At 39.1% G+C, this 18,299-nt stretch overlaps 1 protein-coding gene across 1 annotated transcript in view; it reads right to left on the reverse strand.

Annotated features, from left to right (window-relative positions):
* Positions 1-5,923: 5,923 nt before the first annotated feature.
* LOC103591494 (microtubule-associated serine/threonine-protein kinase 4-like) overlaps positions 5,924-18,299 on the reverse strand; it is a gene marked incomplete at its 3' end in the record, with an annotated part of 269,334 nt that continues 256,958 nt past the window's right edge. The window contains exon 5 of the mRNA XM_008573969.1: positions 5,924-5,998. Within this exon, the coding sequence (XP_008572191.1) occupies positions 5,924-5,998 (75 nt within the window). The remainder of the gene's footprint in view (positions 5,999-18,299) is intronic.

Raw genomic sequence — 18,299 nt, forward strand, 5'->3', positions numbered from 1 at the left:
CCTCAGGCTGCTGCTTCTAACTGCTGAATGTGACTCGATGGCATCATCCTATTTTCCCAACCATCCTTTCAACTGTCTACACCCCGAGGACCCCTAACTTTCTGGACAACAGCAATGCTCCAAGAGGCATCTGTGTACATGTCCTTGTACAGAGACAACTTCTTAGGATTGGGATTGCTGGCTCACAGGGCAGACGATGTCTAATTTGACTAAGAACTGCAAGTTTACTCCTCCAAACAGCCTGATTATTCTATGGAATGGCTAATTATAACAATATTCCTACTGAGGTAGATGGTGTAGAGATTTTCCCTTGGCTTCATAGCCAGCACAAAGAATTTGAAAATAGGTCTGTGTGATCTCAGAGCCAGTGTATATCCACCATGAAGGGCATAACAAAAGCATACCTTCCATCTCAACCCGTGCCACCTCCCTTCCATCCCAGTCTAGCCTATAACTACTATTGACATTCATGTTACATGCATGCCTACACTCATGCTGTTTAAAAAGTCCTACCTCTCTTCAAGGCCCAAATGAAAAACCACCACTTCCAGGAAACCTTTTCTGACTACCACTCACAGATCTCCCTCCACTCAAACTCAACACCACACTGATATTGTATACTATACAATTTACTACTGTCTTTGCTTTATTTCTTTGTGAATTAAATTCTTGAGGACAAAAATCAAATTTTGCAAGTTATATTCCTCCATGCCTAACACACTGCTGAGTGAGTAGTAGGTATTCAAAAACACGTAGAACCATACAGACTTCTAACAATGCAGACATTCTGCCTCAAAGATTATCTGGTCCTAACCCCGTATTTTATAAAATAGGTGAGAAAATCCCAGAAAAGTTAATGTTGGGAAAATAGAATAATTTAATCAGGACCCCTCGCCTTAGGTCCGGTTGAGGGTGGAGCAGCGTATTCTTTGTAAATGAGTTGTATGTGGGTGCCATTAGTACACATGTTGGGCGCCGAGACTTGGCTGGCATTGACTGCCTCTGGAGTCTGCTCCGTTTTGCCATGCTCTCAAACCTACAGCTCCAAGGAACTTTTTGCCAGTTACCTAGCTCACAGACCTGCATGTGAGGGGTCTGGTGACCCAGCCTGGTGTGTGAAGGGTCTGGGGACTCAAGCCTGGCATGTGAAGGGTTTGTGACCCGGTCTGTGAACAGGCTTGAGGGATCTGTGAGCTCCAGACCCAGCCCTAGCTCCACAACTGGCTACATCGGCAGGATTCTGACATTAGCCCTAGGGCGACAGTTAAATAACAATAACAATGGTTAACAGTAATCATAATTTAAAGAATTGTTACAATTTAGTATTCATTTAGTGCCTGACCATATGGTAAACACTTTTCATGCATTGTCTCATTTAATCCTCAAGACCCGATTAGATTAATATTGTTTTCTTCCCCATTTTTTGGATGAGGAAACTGAGGCTTTCTCAGAGTGATTAGGTAATTGGCTCAAGGTCACAGGTAATAAGTTTCAGAAATGAGATTCACGCTCATTTTATTAGGGACCAAATATAATTTATAGATGACTGATAAAAAAACAAACAAGTAAACAAAAACTATAAGCTGTTCAAAATTTTCTATTAGAAATTTATCATCCCTAAAGGCCTTTTATAAAAAAAGTTTACAGGCCGGCCCGGTGGCGCACTGGATAGTGCGCTGCTTGGGAAGCGCGGCGGCGCTCCCGTCCGAGGGTTCGGATCCCACATGCAGACCGGTTCCCGCTCACTGGCTGAGCGAGGCGCGGGAGCAACACCGAGGCTTGCGATCCTGTTGCCGGTCCCCGGTCCGGTACGGGGGCAACACTGAGGGTTGCGATCCGTTGCCGGACACGGAAAAAAGACAAAAGACAAAAAAAAAAAAAGTTTACAAAGTACAACATTTTATGACTAAAATACTACCAGAATAATTATGGCAACCAGTCTTCCAATCCCTTCTCCATCTTTCTATGTCCTTAAATATAGTAATGAGTACTGCATCCTCCAAAATAGAAGAAATTATTCTTTAACACTTGAAATTCCTGGGACTAGGAAGGTGTTAATTACCATCCAGAAACTCCATGCATAATAAGGCTCAAAAATGTAGATATTTTAAAGCCTATCTCCTTAGCGCTTAAAAACCAAACCTATTTTCTTTCAATATCACACACAGAAATACAATTCCATGACATTCTATTGCCTTTACATCATTTATGCAGTTATGAACTTGGTCAAGACAGCTTCATGTCCCCTCTGAAAGGTGGGTTTCTAAGGTCTCAAAGGCATTTACTCTTTAGATAGGTAAAAATGAATAGAAGGATCAATCCTAAAAGGTTTATAGTGAGAAAAGAAGACCATCTGCTCTCAGATAGCTCTGGGCTGATTTTCCCAGCAGAAGAGCCCAGGTTTTATAAACCTTGTTATCATAAAAGAAAGGTAAAGAAATTGCTGAGAATTAGTACAAACAATTTTCAAGCCCTATAGCAGATTGGAACAATGTGTTTTAGAATTACATGCAAGTTTTGACAGTTGAATTATCTGTGCATTTGGGTAGTTCTGTTTGTTTTTTAAAGGACAGAATGTTACAACACTTTCTGGTTTTGAAATTTACTAGATGCTATGCCTACCATTCTTTACTCTCACATGCTCAAAATTTCAATACAAGCTTTATGAACCAATTTATTCTGGATCAGCAAAGCTTCCAATGTAAAATGACAGCTCGTCTAGAATAAATCTTCATCATCCCTTTGTGCTGAAATGCCAGGAGATTTGAAAACGAATCCTCTGTACACTTTCATGCTGTCCTCTGTCCACCAGATCGTGTCCCTGGTGCTTCCATATCAAATTGATTTTTATTTAACAGAGGCCTTTACCAGCTTCACAAATAACTGCTCGGTGGTCTTTGAACTATTATTCCTATTGCCCGTTTTGCTTCATTCTTTGTTCATTTGCTGTGTTACAGCGTTCATACTGGGGGACAGGCAGGTGAGCATTTTCTCAAAGTGAAAGACACTTTAGAAATTCCCAGGGGACAAGCTTAGCCAATCAGAGGTGCATTACTTATCTTTGATTTCCCTCTCATCCTTTACTCTTTTCCAAATAAAACAGATTTAAAAGCTTGTTTTCCTATACTCAAAGCACAAAAGGCTTTCTAAGACAAAGAAAAGATTCAACCTTAAAAAAAAAAAAAAAAAAAAACAATTCCTTAAGCAGAAAATGAGCCCCTTATTTTTGGTCCATATTCTCCCCACAGCTTTAAAAGTGATTTCTGTTTTAAAAATTAACTTCCACTGAAGACACTGATAGAATACTGGCTAATACTGCTTTGCAAGTGATGAAGAATGATGTCATTTACAGGAGGGCTTTTAGTATTGACAGATGCCATTCAAAAATCTCAAACTAAATGGTAAAATATCTAGTTATAAATACCTTGATGGAAAAGGAAAACAATTCCGTAATTTGATCAAGAGAACATTTCATATACTCTCATTTTATAGATGAGAAAATCTAGAACGGTGGGGGCTCAGTGTTTAGTAACTACCCAAGGCCACACAGCTGGTTTATGAGAAAGCCCAATATACAACCCAGTCCAGTATATTCTTTGCACCACACCGTATTGCTATTGAGAAGCTAAACATTTCTGCCTGACAACACTTCTTCCCACATTATACAACAGAGACTCACAATAAAATCAATATTCTCAAAAGATTTGGCAGCTAGTTTACCATAAATTGTTCCTGACTGCCATTGTTACATGAGAACCTGTAATTTGTAAGAATTCTTTACTACAACTCAGGTTATTGAGTTGAAAATGACATAGTACAGATTCTAAGCCAAGTGTGCTTACAATGAAAGGTCACTGGCTACACAGATGCACATTTCCATTTGCCATTTATTGTCCAAGTAATGCACCTGCACAGCAAACAGTGGCTTCTCCCATTGCTTCTTAATGTTAGCAAAAAAATTCAGGCTCTTCTTAAATTTCTGCTATTGCAGTACTTTGGGGAGGAAAGGATCTGACCTTTTTAAACCTATTTGGTAACATGGTTGAACCAATTTACACAGTACATTAAGGTACCAGACATCTCTGTACAGCAGTTTAATGAATTCCTCTTAAAGTTTGTCTAGAAAAAGAAGGCATGATTCTTACTCAAAACAAAACAGGAAGAAAAAAAAAACAAAGACTCACCACCAATGGAAGAAAATTAGCCAATTTACAGTGTACTATATAACACACTACACAGTGAGGCACAGTATTTCTGAAAATGCTGAGACAGAATGAAATGAATACAGGACAAAAGAAAGAGGGGGAACAAAAGCCCATGTGGAGTTGACCCCTTAAAACACCACTGACGCATGCTGCGTCTAACAGTGGATGTGCTCAATTCACACAATATTTTAGTGCCTCATTAGTTACAACTGTTAAGCAGGGTCCAAGAAGGGCCTGCTATATTCTGAGTTTTCCCCTCACATACCCAAAGAACTTCCATGACTTCATCACTGTCTGTGGCTCAGCAGGGAATGGACACCCAAGGAACTTAATAAATGTGACAAAAGGCTATGGCATCTTTAGTCTACTTTCAAATACTTCAGCTTAGGTAATGTAATATTATTTATGCATTAAAATTATATCTTATATACAGTCAGCAGCCCTAATCAGAATTTGCTCCCCCAGAGTGGTCAATTAGCATATCAGATGTATCTGTATCTCAGTCAACACCAAAGATCTTGCTAATTGGCATATTCAAATGGGTTTTCATTGGTGAAATCCAATTGATTTGCTAGTCACACAGTGAATGTATAGTGGATGTTAAAAACAGGCTTTCATTGTTCAAACTAGAGGTATTTAAGATAAGTGGGTTGGCAAAATCATCTTAGAGACATTCTCCGGCTTGCATGAACAGGGTATGAGAAACGAAGGAGGCCTGTAACTTGTACCCTTTGGACTGGCACCTGAGGCTCAACTGCTAAATGGCCTTATGTCTAGCAACTAGGTCAGAGGATCCCCATTGCTTGATATCTATTATAAAGGTAAGAGAATCCTGCCTCTGGAAAGTTGCCACATCAACCCTGAGTAGAACTTTCCAAAAAGATTTGACTGGAGCACTTAAAAAGGCCAGGGAGCTGGAACTTAAGTTCAGGGTACATGAATGCTTTGTGCCTGTTAATAAATGTTTTTTTAATAAAAGTCTGTGCAACAGAATTGGCCTGAGACTCACTTGAGCTGTAAAAAATTAGCAAATCCTTACCCAAAACCTCAGCCACTTTGCTGTGGCTGTTGATATTTGTCAAAAAGAGTAAGGCACAACCAAATTGGCTTTAAGACCATTCTCAACATATACGTAACACCTACAACCTGCTGCACAGGAGCCAATTCATGCCAGCTCAGTATATCTCCAGAAATTTTATTAGCCAGTTGTTAAACACAGCCATTATTATAAATTTAAAATATCTAAATTTATAATTAAATACATTTTGTTAAAAACAAAGAGTAATAGATACTCAAAACTGATTCACTTCCTAATTATTTTTCTACATTTGATTAGGATTTACATCAATTGTATCTATACAGTGGAGAAACTATATAACTGTACAGTAGTGCTCTGCTGGGCATCTCTTGCCAGCTCTGAGTTCAATGATGTCACACTGGTACTTGAACTTGGTCATGGTGGCAGTATATATGCCATGGAAACCAGAAAATGCTACAAATCAGGTTTTTTTGTTTTCAGGGCTGGTTGTGAAACATTTACCTGAACACCACTGGTGTGCATGGTCATGAATGAACAGAGAAGACTTTGCCTCGTCTCAGTATCCACATTCTAAAGCCTTCAAATACACCAGCATAAATAAAACCCCACAACCCCATTTACCACAGCAGGACCATACCACCATGCACACCCGCCGCCCAGGGCGATGGGACACACTCACTTTTGAAGCAGCTGGGTCCACTAGTCTCTGGCGATGTCTGGCTGAGTTGAAATGGCTCTTCGGAGGCTGCCCTTCCTGACAGTGTATGAAAGATGGGGAATGAATGAGAGGTGGGAAGGGAGAAGGTGGGCATGGGATGGGAAAATGGCCAGAGAAGGGAGAGGGACAGTGTTTAACAGCACTGTACTTTGTTTTAGCTAAAATCTAATAAAAACACATGACATGTTCTCCCCCACAAAAGTAGATGCCATGTGTAAAGTCATTTTGTTAAAAACAGCTTTGTATACGCATGTGTATGATAAAGCCATGAACACAGCCCAGTATTAAGATATTTCCCATCAAATCTTTACTTTTCTATTATCTGATAATTGTCTCTAATTATATTTTAAGGATACTAAGGGAAACCAGAACGTGATTTCTCTGAACATGAAGTCAATCTTCCTAAAATAACAGAAGTCATCATGAAGCATTCTTAGGGTTAGACTGGATATCACCAAAATGACATAGAAATCACAATATTCTTCAAAACCAGACAAAATCCTATGCCTTAGAAGCTCATATCTCCATCATCCTGGTAGAATTTATGGTATCTGGTAGCTACCGAAAACTCGGCCCCTCAATGCACGTTATATTTTATCAGCTGAAATAGAGATTTAGCATTAAGTTTATAAATTAAACCTACGCAAAAGGGTGGTTAGACAAACCCTATTAATGTTCTTGTATATATATATATTGAACAATCAGATCACATAGAAAGGCTTACCACCTCCCATTACCCATTTTATTCCAAACACACAAACATAGAACCCAAGCTACCATATTTTAAAGGGGAAGTTTAAAATAGGGGTCCCCACTAATGGTATAGAGTTTCATGTCTCCACCTTTCAAAGGTGGACAATAGTAAACAAAAATTTAAGAAGCACTACCCACTGTGAGTATGGACTTCAGGGTTGGAGAGATGAAAGCAACAGACAGAGAGTGTTACAAAACCCTTGGGCTTGAAGGCTCTGATGCAAGTGAGAGACAACACAGGCAGAGAAATGAGCTTCAGGTGAGGGCTAGCATTTGCTCAGCTCCAGTCACAGAGGAGGCTGAAAAGACCTACTTAGGTAAAAATGCACCATCTTATTATACTACTTATGAATTCTTTTCTTCTTCTAGGAATAACAGCTCTATTACTTAAGACATGTATCAATCACACCCACTTCAATTGCCAACAATCACTACTTCAGTGTCCACAGTATAATATGTACCTTTCAAAAAGGAAATGTCATAAGTAGCAGATTGTAAGTCAGGATTATGTTTTTCCTAGTACTGCCCTGCCAACATGCATTCTTTCTTAACTCTATTCTGCAAAAAGGCACAGAAACAGCCTTGACCTAGCAAATGTACCAAAGCTTTAACAGCTGAAATGATATTCATTGACTCTCTTACTATTTGACAAAACAAAAACTCTGAGCATGACTTCCCATTTCAATAGAATCAATACTTTTTACATGAGAAATACAGTTGACCAAAGCTTTAACAGCTGAAATGATATTCATTGACTCTCTTACTATTTGACAAAACAAAAAATCTGAGCATGACTTCCCATTTCAATAGAATCAATACTTTTTACATGAGAAATACAGTTGGGGGGGGAAAGCACAGATTATTTATTTAGTTTAATTTGAAAAATTCTCCTTTAAACTTAATGGTTCTTCAAAAAGTGTGTTTTAATGTTTTTCTCCCTAAAATAAGTTATTATATGTAAATAATTATTCTCATTAATTTATCTGGAGAACTACCCGCTCTTATTAACCTCCCTATGGAATGATTACAACGGATTTAAGAGTTCCAATGCACAGTGCCAGGCTCCCACTCATCAAGAAAAAAAAATTAATCTCAGCATTAAATACACAATTACAGTCAAAGTGCAAATTAACTAGATCCTGGGTCTGTGGTTTATTGCTCTTCTTCTGACTGCAAGGTGAAAATGTTACATATTTTTTTAATTAGCTAATTGTACCATGAACTTAGCAGGGGGCAGATGTTGATATTAAACCTGGGATTTGAATCTTAAACTCCCAGATGGTGGAAGGCTGGTTTAAGAGAGCAAGCCCATCCTTCAAGAGGTGGGTTTGAAAGCTGGTCTCCATTTTATCTCATTTATTATCAAGTACAATGAATCTGTAACAATAGCTTGTGATGAACAAATAGGTCTATGAAATAATCAATGTATTTACACAGAGATTCCAGTAATACATCTTAATAAAAACCAAGGAAGAGACTGGAGGATTAATGTCATTTTAATGAATTGCATACGGAGTGAAAATAAAGGAACTGTGAACAGCTCACAGCAAGTTTTTCTGCACGTGACTTTAACCTTAGTTTTCAACAAAACAGTCACATTGTATTCTATTACTAAAAAAAAAAAAAAGCTGGTGGTTAGTTACTCATATATTCTAGAGTTAGTTTGGTGATACTGAGACTTGGTAGAAAGACGCACAAAGATAGATGCTAGATGGGAATCTTTGAGAGGTATTTCATTCATTAGAAGGTGGACATGCCTGTTTCTTCACTTCAGATAGTCCCTAACTGCAAAGCTTTCTCTTTCCCTTTTTACAGGCTTGTTACTTATCAGACCTCCTGTCACACCATAAAATTACAAACAATGCATCTTTGAGCTTAGTCAATTAAGCACAGCTATATCCATTCAATTATGTAATAATTTTTCCATTTTTTAAAAAAGCAAGCAGGGCTCTCATAAATCATATCAAAGGAAACTAATGCCCCTGTATAGCAAATTTGTTCACATAGTTTTCCATGTCCAAGAAAATCAGTAAGTTCTATCACTTATGCCAACATTAAGGGCAAAATTTGTGACTTCACTTTCTTTTCCCACATTCTAAGTTCCAAGAATCCATTTCTCCTTTTAAATGAGAGCCTTCAGACTCTGGTAGCTGTCATTCCAGAGTGAGACGTCAGTCTCTTAGTACCATTTACCTCCTGGCTAATGCCATCACATCAGCAAAATAACAGATTGGACCTGGGCAGCACCCACAGTGCTCTGAACTGAATGGCTTATTTACACATGCAAATAGGGGCTCCCCACTGCAAGAGGAGTGGGGGTGGGAGGGGGGACCGGATTCTGCACTATTAGTTTTGTGGAAACAGAAGCACATTCCATTGCTTAGGTGGACTCAACCAAAATCATTTTTCTGTGATAACCATCACTAATAAAAGTAAGCAGTCCTCAGTTACATAAATGAGCATTTTTCTGATAACGAGAGTTGACATGTGCATAATGTAGATACTTAATGAGACATATTTCATCTCTCTGCTAACTGCTTTTTACCAAGCCTTCTCCTATTAAGTCATTTTAGAAATTATAAATATCCCTTAACACTACAGATCATACTTTAAAAAAAAAATTACTGTTCCCTTAACATTACAGATCTGATAGCTTAGTATACTTTAGCTAAATTTGCATCATGTAAACATATTTATGAGAATGCTCTATGGAAAACAATATATCACGTGTAAAATAATGGGTGCCCAATGAATTTAGTTGCTGACATTAGACTATTTATAATAGCCTATTATTTAAATCAGATATAGGTAACTGTATCTCAAAATGAGAGCCACGAGAAAAATTTAAAACGAAGTATATTTATAATTTTGGCATTAGTTCCATTACATATTTTTAAATCTATCATTAAACATTACCAGCCTAGAGATTCTAACATAAAAAAAAAGAAAAGGACATAATGGATCTTATATATGTTTCAAGGACACCTAGACTACTTCTTAAAATTTCACTCAAAACAGTTTTAATTCTGGAAAGAATCAGATGCATTTTCAGAGAAGAATAAACTTCTCCACCCAATTCTAAGATAGTTTTTGTCTGTAATAAATATATTTCAACCCCAATTGAAGCTCTTACTAAACACTATACTTAAATATAGCACAGCTATTACAAACAGGTGCTATTTAAACAAACAAGTAGCAGTATATACAAAAAAAAAAAAAAAACCTCCATGAAAATAAAGTGACTGATAGAATTCATAAGCTAGAGAGATTTAACAATTATCAAGCATATCAAAATAGGGACCAGAAACCCAAATGAACATGGAAGAAATGTGCCATTTAGAAGAGAGAGCACATTTTTGATTCTAAAACCCATCTCAAAATAATTTATGAAAACCTCCATAATTAATAATTTTGTAAAGAGGAGAGATTGTTTTTCTCATCTCCTTTCAACACCAGGTTTTTCAAATTAGCTGAAAGGTGGGTCACCAAACGGAATAGGGATGGGGATACCCCCACCCTTGAAAGCAGAACCTTAGTGGCTTTCTAACCTTTTTACTGTAATGCTCATATTTTACATCATGAAAACAATACTTGCCAATAATACCAGCAATGCACTCTTATTCCCTGATCTAGTCTAGTTTCTCTTAAAACAAATGCTGGTCTATACCTACTGAATTGATGATGTGATCTGCAATTAAAAACCACTCTAAGATGTGAAGAGACAGGAATCACCTAGGGAACTCATTAAAAATGCTTCAGGTTGGGTCCCAAAATTCAGTGATTTATTCATCCGTTTTCCCCATATCTATGTACTATGTATACTATTACATATACTATACATACTATTATTTTCCTAATGATTTTATTTAAAAAGATGACTCCCTTTACAGGTTGGGTCCCAAAATTCAGTGATTTATTCATCCGTTTTCCCCATATCTATGTACTATGTGTACTATTACATATACTATACATACTATTATTTTCCTAATGATTTTATTTAAAAAGATGACTCCCTTTTTTTTAAAAACAAATACTTCAACTTTAAGGATGACCTACATAATAACATCTTGAAATTCTGGCTCTGTTGTGCTAATTACATTTTTTTTCTAATGGAGATTAAGAAAAATACATTAAATACTAAATCAGAAATATTTGTGTACTGACTAGAGTCATCCTGTATGTAACCAGTGGTGCCCACACCACTTTCAGAAAGCTCATTCTAAAGTGTGGCCCCCGGTGGAAGTGAGCAGCCCAGACACTGCAGATTCAGGGGGTGGGGTTGGGGGGGAGGGTGGCGATCATCAAAAGCTGGCATTTATAACTCTGCCATAACATCTCCCCGACAACTGCCTACTCTGAGATGTCAAACAGAGATTGCAAATTTCACATCCATGACCCAATTCTTAAATTTTGTCCCCCAATCTGCCCTCCTGCATGTTCTTCATCTCCAGGAAAGAGCACCACCATTCACCCAGTTGCTCTGACCAATGACCTAGGAGTCACTGGGAATCCAAACCCTTGACCTTGGTGTTACCAACAACCACCCCACCCCTATATCTAACCCCTCAGCAAATCCTACAGGTTTTAACTTCATATTTCAAGTATAACCCTTTCTTCTATTGTTTTCGACCTCATCTAAGCCACCTGAATTAAATTGCTAGGGCTGCTGTAACACAGTACCATAAACTGGGTGACTTAAACAACAGAAACTGGTTGTCTCATAGTGCTGGAGGCCGGAAGTCTAGAATAAAGGTGTTGGCAAGGTTGACTCCTTCTGGGTGCCATGAAGGAAAGATCTGTTGCAAGCCTCTCTCCTCGGCCTCTAGATGGCCATCTTCTCCCTGTGTCTACTCACATCGTCTTTACTCTGTCTCAGTGTCCAAATTTCCCCTTTTTATAAAGATATCAGTCATACTGGATTAGGGTCCACACTAATGACTTTCTTTTAACTTGATTACCTCTGTAAAGACCCTACCTCCAAATAAGGTCACATTCTGAAGTACTGGGGGGGTGGGAATTCCACATATTTTGGGAGGGACACAATTCAACCCATCACACCATACAAGTCATCCAGACTTCAGCAATAGCCTCTATATCTCTCTTCTGCTACTTTTGCTCTCCATAGTCTATTTTCCGAGAGCAAAGTTGCCCTAATAAAACACAGATCATGTCAATTTCCTCCAAAAGCTCCTGTGCTTTCCCTTCCACTCACCCAAAGTTCCTCCACGGCCCGCAAAGCCTCAAGTGATCCAGCTTGGCTACATGCCTGGATTCCTGTCCACACCCCCACACCCCCAACCCCTTACTCACTTCACTCCAGCTGCTCTGGTCTTTGTGTTGTTCCCAGAGCTCTCCCAGCACATTCCGAACTCAAGATCCCCAGGATTCCCTTCACTAGAGAACACTCTCTAAGTATTTTGCAAAGCATGCCTATTCACCTCATTCAGGAATGCTCACATGCCCCCTCCTCTAAGAGAGGACCCCCATCCCTCCCTTTCCCTGTCCTCCTTTACTTCCTAGCACACTCAGTACCTGACATTAAACGCACATGAATGTGTTTGCCTATCTTTCTGTTAGCTCCACAGGCCAGGAACATTGTCTCATTTGTTCTCTACTTGGCATTTAGAAAGCGCCTAATAAATATTTATTAAACCAATAAATGAAGCAAATTTACATATATGAGCGTACTTCAAAAAGTTCATGAAAAATTTTAAAATAGTATGAATCGTATAAGATGCACAGTTACACATCATCAGCTTGAGCACACCCCATGTCTCGGTCAGGGCTCCTGCAGGAAACAGATGGCGCTCTCAGGTTGGGTGGTTTGAGAAGACTCTGATGAAGGGATACCTTACAAAGGAGCAGGCCTCCTTCACCATCCCTAGGCCTGAAGAGGAAAAGGGAGGGAGCTGCTTCCAGAACCTGAAAGAGAGCTGGGAAGGGAGGATCATTTGACAGCTGCCCTGACTTTCAGCAGAGCATTCAAGCACTCAGCCAGCCAGAGCTAATGCCGCAGGGAGGGGGCCAGCAGGGCAGCAATGACTTCTATTATATTCTCTACTCTCTCTTCTTCCCTCCATTTCCTGCTGGTGTCTCCCCACTGGGTTGAACCCAACCAGACGCAAGGGGGCATAGGGCCCACTGATGTAGGTCAGCTGAGGAGGTGGGTAGAGTGAGGGGGAAATGGAGCAAGAGGAAGGGAGAGGAAGAGACAGGATGAGAAACAGGGGAGGGAGAGAGGGTAAGAGGGAGAAAAGAAGTGAGGGGGAAGGGAAGGAGAGAGAAAAATGGGAAGGAGGGGAGATATTGGGAAAGGTGCAAAGTGATCTAGAGGTCAAAACGAGCTATAACCAAGGAGCAAAAGTTAGCAGCAACCAAAGGGATTGCTAACCCTTTCTCCCTTCTCTGCCCAGTCCCTGTTTCTTAAACAGCATGTGCTGCCTCACCTTCAAAATTGTTCTGCTGTTTCAGAAACACTGTGGACATTCCCAGTGTTTGATGAGAGCAGAGGCACATAATTTGAGCAGAGAAGCCGCCCAGTACTTTTCTGCGCTGGCTCTCGCTTCCCAGAAATGCTGAAGGGGTGAACTAGATATTATCTGTGAAGCCGTGCATATCTAATCATGGGGATCTTTCTTTTGTCAAGGTTCCATATTACTGTAACTTTTGTAGGTCTGCAGTCTCAAGTCAAAGAAAACCCTGGGACTGTTTTCCTGATGAAATTCTTACTTTGAATTCAAATTTACTTCCCTTCAATTTGCCTTTTAAAGTTGTTGATCATGAGGAAAGTAGAAAAAACGAGTCTACACAGAATCCACTCAGATTCCACTCTAAGGTAAAGAGAGCCCTGGCATTTTCTGAGGTACTGTGGGAAGAGAAAACCTCACTGAGATCAGACTCCTTCTGTCCACCTTCCTGGACCTTAGTACCCACATCTGTCACTAGGCATGGGGACTTGAAGATTTAAAATCCAAGACCTGTCTGAAAGCTACCTCAATAGTGTAAAGATCAAAAATATTATGTTTTATATCATGATATAATGTTTTATAAACAAGTAAATTCAATTATTGGGCTCATGTCATCGTTCAAATTTCTTATAAGCTTCATAATATGTGTGTTTTGGGAATCATAGTATTGAAAAGCTATTTAGAAAATGTTTATGTTTAGTGCTGTTCTTAGACAAATGTTTGGGTCTTAGACTATATTATACCCATCAGTCAATGATCCTTTGTTAGAGCGTTTCAGAACATTATATATTGATTCAAATTAATGAATTCTATGTCAAAGACCAGTTAACATATTTTACCATAGACAATAAGTTTATGGATGTAATTACTGACTTGAGCTCCAAAAACACAGCACAATTATACTGCAGCACATATGTCAACCCACTTAAGTCATTTCAATTTAGAAAAAAATCTAATGATATCACATGCCACACATTTTTTAATGAGAAAAATTACAGGATACCTAAATTAAGAGAACCAATTTTCCACAGGGAAGGGGGGGTGGGAATTTAAAGGTAAACCAATTTTCTGAAGCAAAAGAAAAGTTTCAATATAGCTCCGAGTTGTGCCCAAAGCGAATTATTGCCAGCAAGTAATATGGCTCAGATAAACAGACTTGATTGGGGTTTAAATTAAGCAGGGGGTACACTAGACTCCTCAAAGCGGTTTTGATTTGTTTCATCTGTCCTAGCAAGCATGAAGAGAACGACCAGGTCCTGGGAAAGGGTTGGGGGGAGGGCAGCCTGGCCTTGCAGATTGGGGTAGGATAGCTTGAACTGAACTCGCTCTTTTTGGCAGCTGCTTATCACACAGATTCATTAATTACAGCACTGAACACTTCATAGAATGCTGCTAACCCATAACACAATGGCAGTCATGTCTTCCATCAGGAGCGTAATCAATATAAACCCTTGGGTAGGGTATGTGGATGAAAGGTCATCTTATCACTCCCTCTTATTAATAGGCCCTGATGCTCAGAAGATGTGAACTTTGTGTACTTTAAACAAGCACAGATGAAAATCATCCTCATGTTCAGGTCTCATTGCCATAATTTCATTCTCTACTCTTTAACTAAAACCTGATTTTACCTGGAAAATGTAAAACCTTGCATTTTGGCTTTCCCACAGTAGTTTCTCTGCTAGGCTTTGCCCTGTGGGGTATACATGACATGTGTGGAGGGCCCTCCACCACAGTGGAAAAGGTCCAAAAGACCCACTAATGTTTGCATTCTGGCCCTGCATGCCTAGCAGGGCCTCAGTTTCTCCATCTATAAAACAGGGATAATAATAGCTACCTCCATAGAGTTGTGAGATAAATAACACATATACCATATTCAGCACATGCCCAGCATGAGTACACAAGAAATGTTGGCTATTAGTGGTACAGAGACGGCTCTCCGTAACCGCTAATTTATGTTACCACTAACATGGATCCAATTCACTTCCAAGCATGAACTCCACATAAATGATTTTGTGAGGATTCTGAGCATTTTCTGCATTTCTGAATGAATAGCAATAGAGTCCAGACAGGGGCTTCAGGCCTCCCAGGAGTTCCAGGCTTTGGGGGAACCAATGTTTTGGATCTTCTGTCTTAATCTAAAGAAATTAGACATAGCAGATGGGTTCAATGGGTACTTCTAGTTATCCAATTATAAGGCAAATCCTAGGCTAACCTCCTGGAAAATAACTGAGCAGTGACTCCAGACTAGAAGCAGATGGCTTCATAGCCTGCCTTCCCAGCCTCAGACTCAGGAACTGCTTTTGGTCCCCTGCCAGCCACGCATCCTCCTGACGACATCACAGAAGTGCTGCCGCCATCCACAGAGACTTTCCCATGCTGCAGCGCACTTCCACTCGGATTGTCCCAGACGCCCGGTGGCACGCACACTAGGAAGGAAACATGCGAAACAATCAATGAACAAAGTTTTTTAAAGTTAGAGGATGGGAAGTGGTGGGAGGGAAGCGCCGAAGCACGGGGAGTAGAATGAGGGCAGATGACAGAAAGACAGAAGCACAGGAAGTGTTGGGAAAGAAAAACAAGAAAGGCCACCGACAAAAAACACGCCAGCAAAAAAGGAAAAGGTGTTCTCGCCAAGAAAAATGTGCTAATCTCATGCAGCTGAAAGAGATATTTAAAGAAACACTGTAAGACCTTTGTCTCTAACTCCTTAATTCTTAATCCTGAAGGGAGACTTAATCCTGAAGCATTCCCAAGGGAATAAGGTATATTCCAAGACTTACAGCTATGAGCACCACTTCTCTAAATGTGAAGCTCTCTTAAGGGCAACAGCAGAACGCCACGATACCTTATTTTATTGCCTCATTCAAATTGCTAGTTCCTTCTAGGACTATGAGCACCACTTCTCTAAATGTGAAGCTCTCTTAAGGGCAACAGCAGAACGCCACGATAGCTTATTTTATTGCCTCATTCAAATTGCTAGTTCCTTCTAGGGGAATAAATTTCTTGTGGATATACGACTACTTAAATAGTTAACAGTTATATACAGCAGTTACTACATGCTAGGCTCTATCGTGCATTACATGTATTAACTACTCTATTCCTCAAAACAGCCCTATGATATGAGCACTAGTATTATGCCCATTATAAGAAAATTAAGGTATAAAAAGGTTTAAAAATGTGTTTAAAGTCACAGAGATAGTAATAAGTGGATAGTAATAAGTACAGCAGTTACTACATGCTAGGCTCTATCGTGCATTACATGTATTAACTACTCTATTCCTCATAACAGCCCTATGATATGAGCACTAGTATTATGCCCATTATAAGAAAATTAAGGTATAAAAAGGTTTAAAAATGTGTCTAAAGTCACAGAGATAGTAATAAGTGGATAGTAATAAGTGGGTCCAGATCTAGATTGGCCGGGGTCTGTGCTTTTGACCACTACCCCAAAGAGCCTGTCAGTCATAACCGGTCAATAAGAAGATATACTGAACCATGTATTTAAGGTGGCACTGATTTGTCAGTTTGACTTTTTCGGTTCACTGACTTCAAGTATACCTAGATGTTTTGAGGACACACACGTACCTACTTAAAACAAAACCTACTGATCTACTAAAAGTCCGATTCTAAGAGAGCCACCAACAATGTGACCTGCATTCTCAGGCATATACTAGCTTCTAGGATGAAGAGCCCTCAGGCCGCCCAGCACTCTGTGCTGCTGCTATCACTCGCACTCCCGAGGGTGTGATGTCCTCCCCATTAGACCACTCTACTCCTTGTATTTAAATTATTCACTTCATGTAGTTCTGTGCTCAGTGACAAGCCTTCACCCAGCTTCCTCAAAATCAGGGGCTACATTTAATTCATTCCTCAGTACCATCACTCTCCATTTATCTCTGAATTTGATCAAAGTAGATGAGGTAAGATGAGGATGCCCCTTGGAAAACTGTTTCATAGACTAAAGATGCCAAGGAATTGAAGAGTCAGCCAAGACAGTCGGGTCCCATTGTTGGTGGAAAGAGGAGGGTTTATGGGAGGGTCCAGGTTTGAGGAAACAGGGAAGCAAGAAAAGGCGAGAATTTGGAAAAAGAACCAAGAGTCAAGGAAGCCATGACCTGTGTCTTCAATAAAGACATTAATACCAACAAAAACTCCAGTATTTTGATATTTAAATATAGAACAGTATTAAGGAATGCCAAAATATCAAAAAAGCTAGCTACCAATATGGAGGGCAAAATGAGAAATGTTAATGTATGTCTGCTGACAGAGATTACAGAAGCAAAGGTTAGAGACCACGAAGAAGAGGCAATATTTGATGTGCATGCTGTGCAGCCACAAAATAAGAAGTGTAACAATACTGCTATGATTTAAGAAGGTACTAGAAGTCCTCACCCATGCAGTAATAAAAGAAAAAGTGAAAAGCAAATAAATGGAAAGCTATTGTATATTTGCAGCTGATAGAATGTCTCTACTAAAATATCATGAGAAGATCTACAGATATTATTCTTTGAATTATTAGAAGAGCTCAAAGAGATTTTAGATACAAAATCAACATACAAAAGTAAATAATATTTATATACACTGGATATACCTAATTAGAAAACATTAAAGGAAAAATTATATAATTCACAAGAGCAACAAAAACCACAAGGTATATAGGATTATTATCTATCAAAGGATGTACAAGATCTATATAATGAAAATTGTAGAATAGTTTAATGGGCACAAAAGAACACCAGAATTAACAGAGACATATACCATGTATATAGATGGAAAACCCGAATATTCCCCAAATTAATTTGAAGAGCCATTGCAATTCCAACCAAAATTCCAAGTAGATTTGTTTTGGTGGAATTCAACAGACAATTTAAAAATTTTACTTAGAAGGCTAAATGGCCAAAAACATCCAAATCAATTCTAAATAAAAGAACAAGAACAAGAGATTCACCCTATAGAGATCAAGATTTATTACAAAACTGCAGTAGTTAAATCATGTGGCATTTACTCAAGAATGAACAGATTGGAGCAAACAGGGAACACAAAACAGACCTTTACACTAATGGAAACAGTGTAAAACAGAGATGGCTTAACAAACAGGAAGAAAAGATACACTAATT

Source organism: Galeopterus variegatus, unplaced genomic scaffold (genome assembly GCF_000696425.1).
Source record: "Galeopterus variegatus unplaced genomic scaffold, G_variegatus-3.0.2 Scaffold977, whole genome shotgun sequence".
NCBI classification, from domain to species: Eukaryota; Metazoa; Chordata; class Mammalia; order Dermoptera; family Cynocephalidae; genus Galeopterus; species Galeopterus variegatus.